Source organism: Exophiala bonariae (assembly GCF_035927105.1).
Source record: "Exophiala bonariae strain CCFEE 5792 chromosome Unknown scaffold_1, whole genome shotgun sequence".
Lineage (NCBI taxonomy): Eukaryota > Fungi > Ascomycota > Eurotiomycetes > Chaetothyriales > Herpotrichiellaceae > Exophiala > Exophiala bonariae.
Window position 1 is genome coordinate 3,506,765 of NW_027042476.1, and position 19,694 is coordinate 3,526,458.

The window sequence follows — 19,694 nt, forward strand, 5'->3', positions numbered from 1 at the left end:
CAACGATCGAATGAAGGGATCATCAACCAAATGCAGGCGGCAGGAAGGGTTGTGTTCCTCTAGGAAGCCTACCAGTAGCACTGACTGATTGACGGTGTGCTCGACTCTGCGCTGGCAAATGATCGTCGCGTCCTCAAATCTCCAGTGCAAGGTGGCTGGGCTCTTTACGTCAAATCACGTGGACCAGCCACACCGAGAGTCAGGTGATCGCATCGGAACATCATTATGCCGAACTACTGATTACATAATCTCTCTACGCTTCTTCTTTTGTGAGGCTTTCAGATTCCCTTCTTCTTTCAACACATCCAGTTCATGTTGTGCTGCACTGGTTCCAATCTTGCGAGACTAATTTCAGTCATTGAAAGTCCACTTATCTACGACAGCTCACTCCCTAATTGGCCCATAGGTATCAATCAGCTCTGGACGGTTATCTCGTATCCGTATTCTCGCAGAATCAACCTATTTAGGCATAGAGCAATCCTCACTACTTCCACCACCGGCACACCAATAGACGATCAGCTGGACCATTCCAGATGCCTGATGTTTGAAAGACTCGAACACTCTTTGTTCAAATTGGTCGAATTTTATCTATTCCTAATGATGTCGCGTGCTTCTTCCATAGTACTCTCTAACTGTCATGAAAATCGTTCTAGAGACCAACCATCGCATTGGACGTTGGATACTAATCAGATCCTGAACAGCCCAAGACACGTTCTTCGCTGAATGCTCTCATTTTGGACAGCTCAATTCACATCTCCGACCTGCTTCAGGATCATTACTTTTACTTTTCCATCAATTTCCGCGTCATTGGTTATTTGAATCCAGCTTTGATCCACTTCAAACATGGTTGGCATTGCTCGACGTCGAGGTTGCGCTACATGTCGTAAAAGGAAGATTCTGGTATGGATCGCTCCGTGATCATCCTGCGATTGATATAAAGTTAACTCTCGATCGATAGTGTGGCCAAGAGAGACCAACTTGTGCGCAGTGTATCAAATCCAAGAGAGAATGTACCGGCTATCGAGATTACCCGGTCTTTGTCACTTACGAGAAACCGACACCCAAACCTGTGTCTGGCCAAGTTCTCAAGAGCGAGCCGCCACAAGATTCGCAGTCTAAACATGTGGCTCGCCAACGGCATATTGGTCTATCAAAGACGAACTCAAATTTCCCGAATTTGACCCCCTGCAAAGTGCTTACCTCGGAGATAGCCACCCGTCCATTCTCTAAACAGATCAGTTACAAGCCTGCATACCGACAGCAGATTCTCTGCATCTATATGGATCAGATCGTGCCCAAGGTGGACCTCGGCTTACTAAAGGACAGGATGTGGATTGAGAGTGTACCATGTCTTCCCTACCTTACGTCGGCATTGGAAAGTTCCATCATGGCAATGTGTTTCGCCAAGATAGGAGACTTCAACGGAGATGAAAGATTCAAACTCGAAGGCCTTCAACTGTATCATAGGGCACTTCGGGAGCTTCGAATGGCGCTGTTGCATCCACAGCTTTTGTATGATGACCAAACCCTCGGAGCTTGTGTTGCATTGACACATTATGAAATGACCGAGTGTCCTTCAGACTCCATGCAACCATATCTGAGTCATGTCACTGGTTGCGAGAAGCTCATTTGTCTTCGTGGCCCTGAAAAGCACAGGGATGGAATGGCGCATAAGATATTCGCACACTTCCGAGTGCAAGGGGTAAGGATATCGCATATTTGAGTCGAAAGTGTTGCTGATTACACTAGATATTGTACAATCTTGGTATTCACAAGCCAACTTTCTTGGCCGATCCAGACTGGCAACGGATTCCCTGGCAAAACACCTCAAAATCTGCATATGACAAGATCTGGGATCTACTCAGCTTTGCGCCCGAGTTGGTAGCCAAGGGTGACATGATAGCCAAAATGGAACCCGAACTGCAGGCGAATGTTGCAACAGATCTGTTATCGAAATGTTGGGAGCTGGACCATGAGTTGATGCTGGTGTATGATCGAGTGATGAGTTCTGGCGAGCAGCCGACATACTGGACGCAATTGGCCAGTAATGTTACAGCAACGGAAGAAGAAATCATGTTTCCTTTGGCACTCAATTTTCGAGATCTCAACATTGCCAACACGCTGTTGATGATGTGGTCAACCCAAACCATCTTATGGCATGGGATGATGCGATTGACCGAGCTTCTGCATTACTTGCAGTGTACGTTACCTGATGGAAACAAAGTTCAGACTCTCGTTCTGCATGAACTTGGCCAGCAGAGAGACTACATGATCCCCGCTCGAAACATCCTTCGTTCCGTCGAGTACTGTAGTCGAGAGGAGTTCTTGGACTTGGGGCCCAAGTCAATTGCAGCACCTCTGAGGATCGCCATAGACATCCTCAAATTGTATCCGAGTCACGAGCAGGAGGAGTTATGGGGACGACTCATGTTGCAGAAGGTTTATACTCGATCTCTTCGACTTCTTAGTTTTTATGATGAATCGGGTATTGATCCCTCTGCCGCAGGACGGCACTTTTATGATGCGTCGAGGTATGATCGAAGTAAGATGAGACGTCGCACGGTCAAGATTGATTCTGCTTTATAGATACCCTAAGGAAAATGTGTAACAGAAGGAAAGAGGAATTGGCCAGGTGAATGTCTTTGAGTCTCCGAGTCCGAATAGTATTTAATCGAAAGTACCTATCTATCACCTAGGAAGGGATAATTGAGTTGGGTGTTTTGGGGTACAATTCTGGAAGGCGGCCGCCTGGAACTCATACTTCCGGGCGCCTTGAGCTCTGTGTTCAGGCAAAGATTTAACTAGGCGCCTCGGGCTAAACTTCACCGTAGCCAACTTGAAGGACAGCCTGGCTTCACACGCGGACGCGTTCACCTTCAAACTCGAAGGTCAAAACAAATTGTCAGTTGATAGAGTTTTCCCTTCCTTCGCACTATTGACCAGGTCACAGTCTCTAGACTTGGTTTTTTTTCCTTCTATTCATTTCTACCTTTCACAATATTCTCAAATGAAAGTTCAAGGATCGAAATCAACTCCTCTTACCACAAAATTGCCAGTTCAAAATGGCATCTCAGCCGGGGCCAGCCATGGAACTGCTTGGCCGGGTGGCATATGAATTGCAGATAATGAAACCCCTGTTACCAACATATCTTCATCTTCTGGTCTCGGCGATTTTTCCAATCTACACCGCGGCCCATGCATCATTGTCCAGACCACTATCCGCGGCACCAAAGAAGAAAGGCAAGAACAAAGGTGTCAATGACCAGGACGATGATGATGAGAGCGACGAGGAAATATCTCAGAAGATCGAGAGCCTGACTCCGTCTGACGCACTCCTCTTTCCCTTACTGGCTGGTGCAACTTTGGCTTCCCTCTATTTCATTTTGAAATGGCTGCAAGATCCCGCGTGGTTGAACTGGGCTCTGGGTCTTTATTTCTCACAGATGGGATTATTCTTCGCCATGAAGTTTCTCAAGGATGTCTTTTCAGTCCTTCGCTCGTACACCTTCCCCACAGAATATTCCGCCGGTGGATCTCGATGGAAGGTGGACCTCAAAAGAACGGTTTACATCTCGGATCGGGGGACCATCTCGAAATCACCATTACCTGGCATCTTGAGACATGTCCCGCTTCCCACGTCAATCTCTCGTTTCATATGGACGCTTCAGAACCTCCTGTACACCAAAGCACGACTCAATTTCCACCTTCATCAACTCATCACGCTGAAAACATCTGTTGACCTGCTAGATCTTTCAAGCCTCGTGCTTTCATGTGCCATTGTGTACTACCACACATTCATAGCCAAACCTTGGTTCCTGACGAATTTCCTTGGATTCTCATTCTGTTACGGCTCCCTCCAATTCATGACGCCATCAACAGCATGGACTGGCACGCTCGTCCTCGGTGCACTGTTCTTCTATGATATCTACTTCGTCTTCTTCACACCCATGATGGTTACCGTCGCCACCAAACTTGACGTACCCATCAAATTGCTCTTCCCGCGCCCGGATGGTTGTATTTATCCCGTAGGAGTACCGGAAGGATCGACAGCAATGGAGGAATATCTTCAATGCCTAGCGAAGAAGCGGAGCATGGCGATGCTAGGACTAGGAGATATAGTGGTACCGGGAATGATGCTGGCTTTTGCATTGCGCTTTGATCTTTACGTCCACTACCTGAAGAAGAGTGGTCGAAGCAAACCCTCACAATCAAAGACCGTGGTGGTAGACGAGGACAAACCAGCATACATCAACGCTCACGGACAATGGGGCGAGCGGTTCTGGACGAATTCCAAATCCAGATCTGAAGGAGTTCTGGCAACTAAGTTCCCAAAGCCATATTTCTACGCGAGCATCTTCGGCTACATAATAGGCATGATCACAACTGTGGTCGTCATGCAGATCGCCGCCCACGCACAGCCGGCGCTGTTGTATCTCGTACCTGGCGTCTTGATATCTCTCTGGAGCACTGCGCTGGTGAAAGGGGAGTTCCAGCTTCTCTGGAATTACAGTGAGCTTCCCGAGGATGACGACAAGAAGGGTCTCAAATCTGGCGACGAGAAAGAGAAAAAGGACAAACTGGCCATCACGAATACCAAGGCCGACACAAACACCGTGGCCGAGAAGAATTCCGACTCTGAGAAGGAAAAAGAAGGCATCAAGTCCGATCAAGGGATTCAAGACAAGACATCTGTGAGGCTCATCGACCAAGAGAAAAAATGCCGGCGTCTAATCTACTTCGCCATCACTCTGCCCAAATCTAGACCATCCAGCGGCGGCGAAACGGCGACTGAACTAGCAGCAATCGCCGACGCAGAAGCAAACGCCGACGATACGATCACCGTGGGAGCAGCAGAGTCAAAGTCCAACTCACCGGTAACCCCTCCGAACGAGTCGCTGGCGATTTCTACTGGTCGCGTGACCCGAAGTCAAGATCGGACGGCAAGTGGAGAGCCATTGGGAAAGAGGGCACGGAGGGTATGATTCAAGAGATGTCTCTTTGTACGATTGAGCGAATGCTTTTCGGGGTTTCCTGGAAGGAATGGCATGAAATGGAGTCGGTGCATGACATGGCGTACAGCAGCACATTAATGACAAGTTCATCTCTAGTACGCAGATGGCAACAGACACCAAGCAAACAAACCGGGACAGGCATGGATCAGATCTTCATTTTATTTTATGTCTGCCTGATGCTAGAGTACCAATGCAAAACCCTGTGCATCCTGCTGAGGTGTCATGATGTTTATGAATCCGGCCAGCTTCTGGCAAGCTCGAGTCTCATGCACCAGCCTGTCTAGATGACAACACTCATTCTCTTTACTTGTTCAACTCTTTAGCCTTAGCCTGGAGTTCCTCCTTTGAGCCCTCGGCCGTGGTAGGGATATCTATCATGTTCAAACTCGTATTAGCAAACCATTCATGGCACATCATTTCGGCTTCTCGCAAGGAAATCACTCACTGTCGCTGATCTGGGGTCCCTTGCCTTGGTGATGATGAGCCTGCGCCTTGTCGTGGATGGGATGGTCCGAGGCGGTTGAGTCGCTGGATTCTTTGGCCACTTTGTCCGTCAAACTGCCTCGCGGCTCTGAGTGATTCTCTTCGGAGGGGAGGGTTGGCATTTTGCTATGAGATTCAAGTTGAGATGGAGAATGGTAGAAGCAGATTTGAGAAATTCAATGAGCGAAGGTTCCAGTGGATGAATTATGAATTATGGTTTACGGATTAAAGATGAATTGGATTTATGATTGCCTACTTATGGCTCTGCCTGATTCTTGTGTAGCCATCACATCATGTCACCTCGATGACGTCTGCCATACTTTGGGAGGATTATCAGTGTGGGGAAGCAATGACGATGGGGAGGAGTCCTTCCCGAGTTTCGTTGGGATGACCAAAATCAATCAATGACAGTAAACCAGTTCTCATTCCAATCTCGACCATGAGAGAAATGGCATCTCAAGGTCAAGGCCAGATTGCCGTCGAAAGCACATTTCATTCTCACAGCTAGCCACTTTCACACCTCCACAGTTGAAGCTCTGGTCTTGAGAAGCTACCCCTCAAAAGACGTGAGGGTGATCACTTGGCAAAGCACAGTGACAGCCAATTGTCAGGAAGTCCTGTCACCTCTTGACATCGAGTCTCAGCCTCATTTCATGCATCCATTCAGCTGAAGATGCAAGACCAGAGAGAACCAAAAGCCAATATCTCTCAAGGCTGCCGGGGCGCTCTCTTGTGTCCAACATGAGGGGGGTGCTTAGATGGCCGAGTTTGACATCTGCATATGCACAGAAAGAATGCTCAGCTGGTGTAGCTACCCTCGGGTTGACGGGCACCTAGTGCGAGGTGGGTTGTTCTTACTCACATATATATTTCTCTCCATTTCCAAAGTCCTCCTGAGGGTCAACCACATCTCCCTTCCAAACCCACGTCACTGACTGGCAGACTTCACTATGCGTGCCTTTTTTGTGCATACCGCTCTTCTGGTGCTGTCATTCAGCGTTGAATCCTTCGCATGGGGCGAGCATGGCCACCGAACAGTCGGATATCTAGCCCGCTTGTATTTCACCCCTAATGGCGAGGCACTCTTCAATGAACTCCTTGCCCCTACCGCCATGTTTGATATATCTGATGGTGCGGTCTGGGCGGACGATCATGGTGTCCAGATCCGGATGCCTTTCTCAAAACCATGGCATTACATCGATGCAAAGGATGATCCCCCAGACAATTGCACCATAGTGTATAGTACCGACTGTGATCCAGATAAACATTGTGTCATAGCGGCCATCGTGAATATGGTGAGCAGTTTATTGAGCCCGCTCCCAAAACATCCACATTAGGTACGTTTGTTTCGAACGCTAACTCTCTGGAAACCCACCAAGACCTCTCGAGTCAACAATCAAGCACTCTTAAAGCAGGAGCAGAGCAACGCCTTCAAATTTCTGCTCCATTTCCTGGGGGACGTGACACAACCTCTTCACACCGAGGAAAAATGCAAAGGCGGCAACAATCTAATGGTCCAATGGGGCCCCTTAAACTCACCACGGGAAAAGCTCCACCAAGTCTGGGACTCTCTAATAATCCAGAAACTCATCGGCTACAAAAGGCCTACAAGCCCGGATCCTAATAACGTCTACGACAAGAGCCTGGCCCGCACCTGGGCTGCAGAACTCAAGACCAGAATCGACGCTGGCTTGCTTGCCGCCCCAACCGCATTGGAATGCATCAACATCAACACCCCCGAAAAATGCGCGTTGAAATGGGCTGGAGAAGCGAACAAGTTAATATGCTCGTACGTACTGAAAGATGGAAAGAATCTCGGGCGTGATAGGAACAACGATGACTGTCGGTGGGAGTGGCATGGTCCTGAGGATGTATCGAAAGAGTATTATCAAGGCGCGGTGCCGATTGTCGAGGCACAGATTGCAAAGGCAGGATACAGACTAGGTGCTTGGGTCAATGCTTTGGCTGAGCAGAGGAGTGTGATGAGGAGGAATGGTATTACGTTTGACGAGGGTTCGCTCCGGGTTCAGGGGCGGTTGGATCTCTGACCGAATCCTTAGCTTAGTTCAAGAGGGTTCATCGATCCCTGGCCGGGTCGCACACTTGACTTCCCGGATCAAATTGAACAATGTACGACAGTGCTCAGTATCACGCGTAGCTAGCATCACAGCGACCCATCAGATCTATCGATGAGGATGAGAAGTGCGCGCTCACAAGATCCTTAACCTCTCACTCCCTTCCAACGCATTCCAAAACTCCGCAGGGTCATCGCAACCCATCTCCTCGCACAAGACTTCGCCCTCCATCCAACCTTGCACGAAACACGTCCCGACAAGCCTATACGCCCCAGGAACCTTTGGGTGTTCCTCTAATAACACCGGCACCGAGCACGTCGCCAGGATCGCGACGACCAAGGTCCGTGTCTCCCCATCAGCCGCGACAGCGTATTCCGGCATGAGGCCGAGATAGTACTTTGCGGTGATGAAGGGGATTCTCCCACGCAGGATCGTGCGCGCCACGTGGTATGCTTCGGAGCGTCTGTAGCCGCCCGCGTAATACGGGACGTGGCGCGACTCAGAGGGCAAACGCTCCTGGCACGCTCTTGGCCGCCGAGGGGTGCACACGTACGATTCCATTGGGAGATCCTCGTCGGCATTCTCCATGTTATCTTCACGGCGTGGCCATGCAGCGACAACGTCGCCGTGCATCATTGCCATGACTGCTTGCTCGGCATCTTCGTAGGGCGTTTTCTTGCCCTCGGCTTCAAAGTGCTTGTTTGCGCCGAGGAGACCGCCGACTTTTGCGGCCACAGAAGAGTCATTTGGGTTCCTCGGTAGAGATGCCATCACGTGGTCTAGAATTAAGCCTGTGCAATATAATGTTCTGCCTTCGAAGGTAAAGAATTTGTCGGTGCCTGGCTCTTGATGTACGCCACCGTCGGCCCAGTAGATCGTGCCGTCGATGTCGTCCATCCAATCCATGGATTCCATGCGGAAGGTTTCTCGGCGAATAAAAGAGCTGGCCTGAGATGATACGCTCCAGTCGGGGCACCAGGATGAGGCGGTGGCGTAGAAGTTGTTGAGATTGGTATCACTGGGACGTGCGAATTCCGCCGCACCGATGATGTCCAAGGAACCAGTTTGCGCACACCACGCCTTGACGAAGTTCATACAAGTCTGATCAAAGGGAACGGAATAATCCATTGCGAACTCCAGTCCCTTTTTGTCATTGGCCACATTCCATAGGGCGAAAATCTTGTCGTGTGGGATGGTGGCTTGGAAATTCCTGGCAAGGATCAGAGTCTCCAGGTAACCGGGCGAGGTCGCGCTAACTTCAGCTCTTTTCCATCCATACAAGGCACCTCCAGTGTGTAGATGTCGGAAGTAGAACAGTTTGCGCACGAAGTATAATTCGTCAATGTCGACTTCGCCAATCTCGGGTGCGGACTTCATCATGTTCTCGCAAAGTTCCGCGTCTTGGGAGATCATATAGAATAGATTGTGCGTGGCTTGGTCGAGCAGGCGGAGGGAAACATCATGTCTGTCTCCGCAAACGATGACTGGACTGGAAGCCAGGGCAATTTCCTGAATGATCCACGCACGGCGGAAGTACGGTCGTTTGAGGAATAGATATAGTGCGGCACAGTATTCTGGGAGTTTTGAGACACTGATACGTTCAGGCTGCCCGACCTTCCAATTCCCGTTCTCATCACATGGCACCACTGGGAGAGAGTGTAAATGCTTGACGAAATCCAAGGCAAGGTCACTGTACTGGTCAGAATCACCGACATAACAGATAACACAGGCAGCCCGGTCGAATATGCGAGCAATGCGGTCGATCTGATGATTGCGTTCCGAAAGGTCGGACTGGTCGATACAAAGGGTGTCCACCCAGATGGCGAATCCATGCGTTGGGGAACGCAGGTAACGAAGCACAACCTCAAGATTTCTGCGCATCTGCCACTTCTGACCCGTCACGATGATGTCGCAGCTCTCATGATCCAAGCCCCATGTGTGGGATAACGCATGATATGCAACCTCACAGACGACGGGGCAGTGGGCCAGATAAATTGACAGAGGCGCCTCCCGATCTGGGTTATTTGAGATCACGGCAATGCGAGTCTCGTCTGCGACTGTGTCCAACGGCACGTACTCGTAATTCGCTGTGGGATTTTCAGGAGCAGGTTTTGCTCCTAACCGGACAGGGAATATCTTGGGCAATGGCCCGGATTCTGGCGGTTCTTCCCATTCTTTGGTCCAGTCCATATACCTCGCGTCAACTGCATGTTCGAACACACCTCGATCCTGAAGGTCGCGTAAGAACGGCTGCATGTCAACGATGGATTCAGCCAGCTCATACATCTTGTCAACCCATGGTCGGGTCCACTGAGAAGACATTTCTGCAGCGTCTTTATCGTTGACACACAAATAGCGTAGCCAAAGGCGGACAGGAACGTCGGATTTCCTGTAATGCCTGAGGAACCTTTCGAGAGCGATGGAGACGAGTAGATATTTCCCATTGATTTCGATGGGCAACTGCATCAACCTATAGCCACGACCATTTTTGACTGCGACAAAAGGATCGGCCTCGGTCAGTGGTTGGACCTCAAGTGAACACCTGACATGGTTTTCTGGGGCTCCTTTATCTCCACCGCAAGGCAGCAAGATCAGGAACCTCGTCTCGTTCTTGTTGACATTAATGTAATCAAACTCAAAGATTGGCCCGGCTAGACTTTGGACGCCGTCCTCGTCGGTGACCACCGGAATACCTGACATATTTTGGGAGGAATAAGAGGTTTATCCTTTGAGCCCCAACAAAGAGCGACAACCTTGCAATTCCTCATCAAGGGGGCAGACATGGAGTGTTATAAGTGCTTAGAGCTTCTAACATCTTGGTACGGCGTCCCATGAAGGAGACGGTAGCCTGGCAATGACGTTTAGCCATGGTTGAACAACGTTTCAATCATGGGGCATTTCATGGATGGACGGCCGCCATTCACATCTGGCGTTATTCGTGCTTTGCCTGATATACCATGGAAAGATAACTCAAGATGAACGATATGAAGATCACAGAAGTAAGACTGGTTAAAGGTTGTTCCAAGCATGTTTTGCGACATCTGAAAAACGGGAGTATTTGTGATGACCTTTTCTGATGATAGAATGTCAAGGCAGCAAAAGGATGCTTTGGGGCTTCAGGTGCAAAGGGCACCACTTATCGAGCGTTGGCGCCTGGGGCGAGTCTTCTTAGTGCGATTAATAGCCCGAAGGGCCCTCGGTCGGTTGTGACTATGCCTGAAGCTACTACCTACCTGCCTAAATCACTAACCACCTAGTTAGGTACCTGCTGTAGGTAGTCAGGGAGGCGGCGTTTGTGGCTCTCGTTCTCGGTACAAACCAGCCATTAGCTTCTTGGCTCTTAACTAAAGAGTGACGTCCCCGTGGCCCGACTTGACCTTGAACTTCCCTCGAGGATACGAATGAATCCCTGCAATCCACGCGGCTGTCAAAAGGCAGAACCTTGGAACCTGAAGGAAGGCCTCCACCTCCACTTCCACCTCGATCATTCTCCATCAACGTCGTTCTCCAGGTTTCGATAATCCTGTCTCCTCACCAGCCTGACCTCAATCTTTCTTACATTCGACTCCCATCTGTCTGGCCTCCCCCTATCACCGGACCATTCTGTGGTTCATCCATCATCCCACGATAAGCTTACTACCCACCCCAGGGAGTTTCTCCCACCATGCCGTCCATTCTTACCGACGCCGATAAAGAGACCGTCAAAAGGACGGTCCCCAAGGCTTCGAACAAGATCCAGGCTGTCGCTGTGGCCAGGCTTTATGTCGCTCTCCCCAATCGAGGGCGGTGGACCTACACTGGACTACAGGGTGCGGCCGTGTTGAGCAACGACTTGGTGGGAAACACTTTCTGGCTGAAACTGGTCGACATCTCTTCCGCCAATCGAGGTGTCATCTGGGACCAGGAAATCTATGACACCTTCCAATACAACCAAGACCGCACCTTTTTCCATTCCTTCGAACTCGAACAATGTATCGCCGGTTTGTCCTTTATCGACGAGAAAGAAGCCAGACAATTCAAGAAGAAGATGGACGAAAGAGAAAAGAATGCTAGCAAGCAGACAAAGGCTCAACCGTTCGCTTCTTCTCTCGGAGGCGGACAGGTGTACGTCCCTGGTGGTTCTCACAAACATCACAGCCGAGTGGGAAATTTTCTACGAGGTCACAGGCACAGCTCCATTCCCACTCAGCCACAGCAGCCTCAGTCAATTGCTCCTCAGCCTCTCTACAGTCCGGGTGCTCCCATGCGACCCCAAAATAGTGCGAGTGGCTCTATTGATCTTTCAGATCCCACGTGGAGACCGATCTTGAACGAGTTGCTTGAGATGGGAATCACCGAGGACCAGATCGAACAGAATGCTGATTTCATCAAGAACTATGTCAAGCAAAAGCAGGCCGAGGAGATGGCAAATGGTATTGTTCAGGCCTTACCTTCAGCGACAGAGACAAGATCAAGCAGAGCTCCGCCGCCGCCGCCACCACCTGCAGCACCACCATCAAGGATAAGCCCTGACAATACGGGTACCACGACTTCCAGCCGAAGAGGTCCTCCACCAGCACCACCGCCATCACGCAGACCAGTTGGTGGAAGAGCCCCTTCGCCCCCTCGCTCCCCTTCTCCGCCTCCGAGAACTCCATCTCCCGCTCCAAGCCCACAGCCGAGATTCCGTGCTCCTCCACCCCTCGCCGATGCCGGTAAATTTGCAGGCAAGGCTGCCCCGCCAAACTTGTCATCCGGTAGAGATCGAGCGTCATCCGCTTCACTTGCGAATCCTGGCCCACCACCTCCACCTCGGCCACCAAAATCGCCTGTCGATGATGAACCATCATCAGGAATGTTCAGGGTTCCTCCGCCGTTTTCTGGAGAGCGCAAATCATCGGCACCACCATTACCTCCCAGTCGTGGCCCTGTGCCACCACCACCACCCAGTCGGGATACAGGATATGGAGCTGTACCACCACCGTTGCCGCCAAAGGCCTCGGGACCACCGGGCCATGCCATTGCGCCTGCCTTCATCCCGCCGCCACCACCTCCACCACCTGGTCGTAACAATGCTCCACCATTACCACCGCCCAATACCAGGGCAGTCCCACCACCACCGACGGGCGCTGGACCACCGCCCCCTCCGCCCCCTCCGCCGATGCCATCATCCGCCGGACCTCCACTCCCACCGCCACCACCACCAATGCCAGCATCTGGAGGGCCCCCTCCGCCACCACCTCCACCACCTGGCGGAGCAGGCCCACCGCCGCCTCGTCTCCCTTCGGGCGGCGGAGACCCACACGACAGTCTGCTCGCAGCCATCCGTGGCACAGGCGGCAAAAGCGGTGGTGGCCTGCGCAAAGTCAAAGACAGTGAGAAACGAGACCGTTCTGCAGCACAGGTCCCTGGAAGTGAAAACGTGGCATCTGCTCCATCGGGCGGTGCTCCTGGCTCTCCGGCCGGTGGTGCCGATCAAGGTGGTCTTGCGGGTGCGCTTGCGGCAGCATTGAGCCAGAGGAAGAAGAAAGTTAGCGGAAGTGGTAAGTTTAAACTTTTGCCCATATTATGCTGTTTTGTCCGGTAGGAATCGCTAACTCTTGGGTTTCTTAGATGATGAGAAAGATGACGATGATGATTGGTGATTTCGGGAAGCACGTGCCTTTATAAGTGTGTAGACTTGCGCTTAGCCTTGTGGTCATGGGAATACTCAGAGTGCAAGAATGAGACCTACCAATCCTCTCCTGGCACCTTGAGGTCGTCAGGCAACCGGGTGACAAGGGGAATTCCAGCGGAGCGAACAAACAAGAACAACATCGGAGAGTAGCACTGGACTCATGGGACATGGGATGATATTGGACAGTGTCCGAAGATTAAAGGTCAAACCAAGTCAAAAGCTCCACAGTATACTCAGTATTAGAACAAGCAGTGATGCCGAACTCGGGGAAGGGGAAAGGCTAGTGTCAGAGTTCAAGAAATAATATTACCATAGTTCTCGCATCACCAATCAAGCGATAGAGAATCCAGATACCTAAATCCATTCCGACTCCAGCGCAAGACCGCCGTAGGGTACGTCTTTCGACGACGTTCTCAATGGTGAGTGCTAAACGTTGAACAATGGTTCCGATCGGAGATTGAACTGAGTCTTTCAGAAGTGCAGGAATATTATATTTATGGGGCAGAATCCTCAAGAGATGAGTGTGAAGCTCCACACACAGTCTATTCTAGAAAGGAGTGCTATGTGTCTATACATGAACGACTACCGTCGTGTTGGTCTGCCACGCTGAGTGGGGCTCTCGGGCCTTTTACCGGGAGAAGAATGCCACAGTGTGTACAGAATGTGTAGGATCTATGGCTTTCCAATCCTCTCCGTCCCATCTTTGGTAATAGATTTCTCAGCCGTGGCTCCGTTGTCCCGCTTGAACGCTAGAAAGTGAAAATGACAAGAGTCGAGACATCGCCACGTAAATGCAAATAGGAGAGTGACAATGGTGGTGTTACAAGATCAGTCGTTGTCCGGACCGTCGTATTTCCGCTCATTTCTTGCCATGGCGATGTCCATGATTATGATGTGGCTGTCGCTGATGGTTCTTCACAGCCACGCCTCTTTCTTGAACCGTGTCCGCTCTCATCCTTGATTCGACACTTTTAAACTCATCGTGAGTCGTTGCGTTGACATCGTCATGCCCATGCACGTCAGCGTCACTATTGGTGTCTAGTTCACCACTTCGTCGATCATTGTCTCCAGTGGAATCGAGTTTATGCACTCCCAGACCCTCCATTCCTGGCCAGAGTACAGGCCCGGCTTGAGCTGGATGAGTTGCATAATTGATCCCAGTCCTATTCAATCTGCTTTGACGCTGTGCTTGGCTTTCAACAGCCTCATTCCTCCAGTTGCCTCTTCCACCACCTCTGGGTTGGCGACCGAAGATGTCAATGCCTTCGCCCCACATACGCACTTTTTGGACCTTTCGTAGTTTGCGCATGCCATAGACACAGATCATGGCAGACAGAGCAAAACAAATGACACTGACCCCGCCAAAAGCCAGATCCGACTCTTCTATGAAGTTCTTCAGGTTCATACCATAAAGTCCAGCGACCAGAGTGCCTCCAGCGAGTCCCAATGTACCAATGCTGAATTTGATTTCGAGAAGCATGAGCTGATTACGATTTGCGTCGAGAATAGCCTTGACTACCTCTTCGGTATTGCGAATATTGCTGATCAAGAGACCGGAAATTTCGACGATTTCATCACAGATTTTATGATATGACTCTAGCAACATCTCCACCTCTTGATGATTGTCCTCCTCTCGCGCCGTGCCAGTGAGTTTTCGTTCGGTGAGATACATGGTGGCCAGATCGTCATCTGCTTCCAACAAGTCATCAATGGCATCCCGAACCAATCGAGCCTTTTGTTCAAAGGTGCCCAACTTCTTGGAGTGAATGAGCAGATGTCTCAACTTATCTCGATCGATATCTTCTTCTAGGGCTTGAAGAATGTTGGCAACGGGCTCTCGGACCAGGGCGAATTCAGCTTCCAATCCCGAGGTGACCGAGATGAGTACTGCTTCGAGGGCACGCAGCTCATAGGGAAGATGTGTTGATCCATTCCTGGGGTCTGCCTTCTGTCGGAGCTTGCCCTCTAGATCGTACATGAATAGCGATTGGGTATAAGAATCAGTACTGCCATAAGCATCGAAGACTAGGACCCGGTCGGATTGGATGAGGACTCGAAGATGAAGGAGATTGATGAGGAGGGCAGTTGGTCGAACGAGAATATGAGGGAGGACTGAGGAGTCGATCTTCCTCAAATCTCGAGGCTGCAGACCGTATTTGGCTATCAACTCGGACTTCTTAAATTCCCCGGAGACCAGAGTGACGGAGCCATTGGCATCAAACTCGGTGCAGCGCAGTTTGAGATCTGCGCCCGAGGTATTTCTCGACAGAGTCCTAGAGAGATTGAAGAGTTGAGCCGAGGCTTCTTCGTAAGAGGAATTGCCGGTGCGAGGATCGGGGGGGATTTTTGAGCGAGCTAGGGCTTGTCTATGGCGTAGCCATCGTCGCCAGAAGCCTGGTGGATGACTCTCTGTGCTGGCATTTCGAGTTTGAGTCGCCTTGGGAGGAAGAGATCTGGGAGCAGGCAATGCCTTGAGAGGTTCACGAGGTCGCTGCCAGATCTCATCGTTGGTGGAAGATCGACTTGAAAGCAATGGGGGGGATGTTGCCAGCCCTCGACATGATTTCTGGCTCGGATCGACGGATCGAAGGCGCAAACAATGAGTGTTGCAGGCAAAGCTGGATTGTGATCGTAGAAAGCGCAAAAGACTCTTTGATGGCACAACAGGTGTCTTCATCGCCTTGATTACCCCTGGTCTAATATCCTTTCCTTACCAAGGAGTATGTAGGAAGCGACGGGTCACTGACATGGCCATCGATGAACCGTAAGAATGTTCATAACCACGGTTTTGGAAAAAGTTCCGAAGAGGAACCTTGGAGTCGGAAGCCAGGTCACGTGGCAACACGTCTTCAATCACGTGATGACTAGTCTTGGCAGAACGAGCGGCGCTGTTAAACCTTCAAGGTCTTCCTACTCGTATGCCTTCCTTGTACTTTGGCTGAAGTAGAGTCCAGAGAAAGATCGGGAAATAGACTGTTTCTAGTCTTTTTTGAGTGGCGTTCTACCCCTAGCTTCCCAATCATCTATGAAAACTAGTTCCTCCCTTTAAATCCACTCGGGACATTGGTATCTTAAAACGACGAAGGTGAATCTACACGGGTAGGTTCCGGAGAGGCTGCTAGTTACCTAGGTGGTGATCTCCAACCATATTTCTTCCTGGCGACCATGATCTTTGTACAATTACCGGCAAATTTTGACTCAGAACGACCAGCATTCAAGAAGGCGTCTGGCTACTTCGGTATTTCCGTCGTTCAGACTGCGAAGTTGGGCCACACTGGTCTTATTCGCTTAGCTGGCTCTCTCGCTAAGCTTCACCCGCAGGAATAACAAAGCTTGTGATCGCCTGATGGAGCCTATTTCGTGGGTTGCTGCACCCATGCCGAATCGAAGAGCGCTACAAGCCTACCACACCCACCATCAACAGATCGTCCCGGGCGTCGATTCCCAGACACTTTGCTATCGTGATGTCCTAACTGTTTAATATCATCCGTCACGACCATAACCGATTCTCTAGGCGGAAGCCCGCTATGTGAGAATAGTAGTGTTCGCACGACCACACTCGAATACTTCTAAGCGGAGAGCACGTTGGCAGATCTTGGTGTGGAAATGGCTACCAACTACCTCGGTGGAAACCATAGCCAGCCACAGCCTACATTGATACGCCCGCGCGAAGGTAGGTCAAGGCCACCTCATACGAGATATAGGACCCAAACCTTTGTCGCAATTAGTCCCTCAGTCTCGATTTGTGGTCCCTTTCTCGCTCGACTCTGCTGTTGTATTCTCAATACCTTGTCTTTCCCATCTGCGCTCAAAAACGACCTTTTTCGTCCCCCTCGCTCACTTCAGTCGATGAGATCCCACACAACGCTATGAAATCCGTTCTGGGCTCTTGCTTCTCTGTTGCTTATCATCACCAGCGACCGCCCAAGTCGCCAACCTGAATAACACCGTCAATGCGCCGAATGACGGGCTTCCCAAGATCATTCCCAAATCCAACTATACCTTAACCTAGTCCCGACCAACCAATGGACTTCTTTCCATTTTGCTTGGTGTGAGTTCCGTCAAAAGATACCCATGAGAGCGCGTCGTGTATGAACATAAATGCTGATGACACATCCAGACCGAGCCGTCTTTGTTCGCATCCAACTACATTATCCCACAAGGTAAGCTAAATGCCGTTTAACAGAGCAAAAACCTCGTCCATATAATGTCATAACTCTCGTGGACAGCATTTGGAACAGGGGGTTATGTCGGTGGTGTCAACATTTTCAACTCATCTGACCAAGTCACCTTACTGCCCATGCCTGATGTCACGAAGTTCAACAACACCCCCATCTGGTATTTCATCTTGGAGGATGATGTGACTGGAGCCTCGTACTCGCCTGCGGTTTCGGTAGATCTGAGTGGTGCAATGACAAGTGCCACTACGATCAATGCTGACTCCAGCACGCTTGCCACAAAGTCACCCACGGGGGCTGGCCAAACTACTGACGCAAGCACCTCTACCTCTTCGACTGCAATAGCGAATTGCACATCCATCCACCCGACACGCCTGTCTTCGGGTGCTACCATTGGCATAGCCGTAGGTACCTCACTTGGAGGTCTTTTACTTGTCGGTGTCGCCGCGTTCATCTTCTGGAAGTGGCGCTGTGGGAATGAGCGTGCTGGAAATATGAATGCCAAGCTTTCACAATCTATAGGTGAGGAGCTTCCAGGATCGCTTGTCCACTCAAGTCGACCCTAGCTACCGACGCATCACGCTGGAAGTCCCATGGAGAAGAAAGTCCTAGAGCTGTCTGGATCAGATGTGCCGCCTGGGGTCGTCGAATTAGACCATGGGACACCTCGAGCGAGACAATAGTTGGACTAAGCGGTGTTATCGTTCGATTGGTTTAGGGTCGAGGTTTTTGAATGTAGGAATCCAGACTTTGCTGGTTTTAGCAGACGAAAACCAGTGTCTTACTCATTGGCCTGAACCCTCGGCGAAAGGGCTGGGAAGCAATTCTCCCGCAGCCTGTACCTTAGCTGCGCAAGCGATACCAGGTAGTATTTCGTACGACGTGCATATTCATCTTAACTGTGACGCTTCTGATTCAATTTCAATAATATCATGATAAGCAAGTAATGGTCACCGCCTCCATGATGCACGATGAATTTTATTTTAATTGTGTGCTAGTCGGTCTTGGACGTTCCCACAAGGTAAGAGGATAATGAGAGGACATTGAACCAAAAGAAACCTTCGAGCTGGGTAAGTCAGTCAGGCCGTTTGCTCCTCAAAACCCACTTGCCCCTTACACCGAGTGTTCACAATCCCAGATCTTGAGCGCTGAGCATTCCTCTCCGGATCATTGCCATGACCACTGGTCCCGAATCCGCAGTTACTTCCATCCGTTTCAGTAGGAAGCCATCGCCATGCTTCACCACGTGAAAGCGAAAGCCTCCAGGTCCCGCCAGGTCCCAGGCCCTCCCATTCTTGTCGTGTTTCTTGGTCTCGCCTGCCGCTGGCTCCCCCGCGAGGTTGGCCCACATGGTGGCCGATCCGAGCAGCTCGTAGCCATAGCCGGTTTCGGTGCACACCTGGTAAAAGGGCTCATGCCAATGTGCGGTGAGAGGCATGTATTGTGCTTTGATGACCTCCAGCGCCTTGTCTCGGCCTTCGGTTACCTGGCCATTAGGCGCGACCCAGGTGAAGTCCGGTGCATAGTACTTGGGATCCCAATTGCGCTGGTCAAAGTCGCTTTTAACAGCTTCCAGGAATTTCATTCCGGGATGTTTGGCCGTTCTTTCGTCCATATCGCCGTGAACAACGAATGCTGGCTGGGTGGGAAATGCCATGCTTGCAGAATAATTTCATAGATGGGTTGAGGGGAAAACGAAAAAGGGCGTGGCCAGTGGGAAGCAGCCTGTCAATGCACAACACAAGCTCATTTTGAGGTAGGACGCTGCGTACCGCCAGCTTATATGCGTCCCATCAGCAAGAGGAAGGAAAAACTTCACCTCAAACATCTAATCAGGAATGTCAAGCTGGGTGGGTGGTCCCCGAAGGACCAATCTGGTCAAGTAGGAGCAAATCTCCAAAAGAAAGTGCCTTAGTTCACGAAAGATAACAATCTGGTCTTGCCCAAGATCCTGTTAGCTGAACGGTTTAGATCTTCAGCCCTCGTAATAGTCGATCGCCAAAATAAGGTGGTTGGCTTGTCGTGGTTAAGCTTTGTTCAAATACGAAGGGAGGTGGTGGCTAGCCGAGTGCCAACGAAGTCGAGCAGCTAGATTGGTGCCTCAAATGGCGACCTATACGTAAGTATCACGACGGTGCCTAACGACCTGACAAACAAAGTCGTATTCCACCTAAGAGTGTCCACTCAGGGGCATCAAATCAGAGTAACTTAGTCGTCAGGCTGGCTGAAAGAGATCGTTACGTACGAAATAGCTTCTTGATGGCCCTTGTTATGGTGGTTATGGTGGATT

The 19,694-nt window shown here is 50.6% G+C and overlaps 8 protein-coding genes across 8 annotated transcripts; 4 read left to right on the forward strand and 4 right to left on the reverse strand.

Moving 5' to 3' along the window:
- Positions 1-843: 843 nt before the first annotated feature.
- LTR84_001227 (uncharacterized protein) lies at positions 844-2,586 on the forward strand (the record flags this gene model as incomplete). The annotated part of the gene is made up of 3 exons (XM_064844853.1): positions 844-900; positions 959-1,702; positions 1,750-2,586. The coding sequence occupies 3 exons, from the start codon at positions 844-846 to the stop codon at positions 2,584-2,586; spliced, it is 1,638 nt and encodes a 545-aa protein (XP_064712713.1).
- Positions 2,587-3,062: 476 nt separating this feature from the next.
- LTR84_001228 (uncharacterized protein) lies at positions 3,063-4,982 on the forward strand (the record flags this gene model as incomplete). Its single annotated transcript, XM_064844854.1, has 1 exon — positions 3,063-4,982. The coding sequence occupies one exon, from the start codon at positions 3,063-3,065 to the stop codon at positions 4,980-4,982; it is 1,920 nt and encodes a 639-aa protein (XP_064712714.1).
- Positions 4,983-5,315: 333 nt separating this feature from the next.
- On the reverse strand, positions 5,316-5,617 carry LTR84_001229 (uncharacterized protein; the record flags this gene model as incomplete). Its single annotated transcript, XM_064844855.1, has 2 exons — positions 5,316-5,383; positions 5,458-5,617. 2 exons carry the CDS (start codon positions 5,615-5,617, stop codon positions 5,316-5,318), a joined length of 228 nt encoding a protein of 75 aa, XP_064712715.1.
- An 828-nt stretch (positions 5,618-6,445) lies between these two features.
- Positions 6,446-7,543, forward strand: LTR84_001230 (uncharacterized protein; the record flags this gene model as incomplete). Its single annotated transcript, XM_064844856.1, has 2 exons — positions 6,446-6,790; positions 6,875-7,543. The coding sequence occupies 2 exons, from the start codon at positions 6,446-6,448 to the stop codon at positions 7,541-7,543; spliced, it is 1,014 nt and encodes a 337-aa protein (XP_064712716.1).
- A 162-nt stretch (positions 7,544-7,705) lies between these two features.
- On the reverse strand, positions 7,706-10,270 carry LTR84_001231 (uncharacterized protein; the record flags this gene model as incomplete). Its single annotated transcript, XM_064844857.1, has 1 exon — positions 7,706-10,270. One exon carries the CDS (start codon positions 10,268-10,270, stop codon positions 7,706-7,708), a length of 2,565 nt encoding a protein of 854 aa, XP_064712717.1.
- Positions 10,271-11,234: 964 nt separating this feature from the next.
- LTR84_001232 (uncharacterized protein) lies at positions 11,235-13,194 on the forward strand (the record flags this gene model as incomplete). The annotated part of the gene is made up of 2 exons (XM_064844858.1): positions 11,235-13,092; positions 13,163-13,194. 2 exons carry the CDS (start codon positions 11,235-11,237, stop codon positions 13,192-13,194), a joined length of 1,890 nt encoding a protein of 629 aa, XP_064712718.1.
- Positions 13,195-14,085: 891 nt separating this feature from the next.
- Positions 14,086-15,903, reverse strand: LTR84_001233 (uncharacterized protein; the record flags this gene model as incomplete). The annotated part of the gene is made up of 1 exon (XM_064844859.1): positions 14,086-15,903. The coding sequence occupies one exon, from the start codon at positions 15,901-15,903 to the stop codon at positions 14,086-14,088; it is 1,818 nt and encodes a 605-aa protein (XP_064712719.1).
- A 2,627-nt stretch (positions 15,904-18,530) lies between these two features.
- LTR84_001234 (uncharacterized protein) lies at positions 18,531-19,061 on the reverse strand (the record flags this gene model as incomplete). Its single annotated transcript, XM_064844860.1, has 1 exon — positions 18,531-19,061. The coding sequence occupies one exon, from the start codon at positions 19,059-19,061 to the stop codon at positions 18,531-18,533; it is 531 nt and encodes a 176-aa protein (XP_064712720.1).
- Positions 19,062-19,694: the final 633 nt, after the last annotated feature.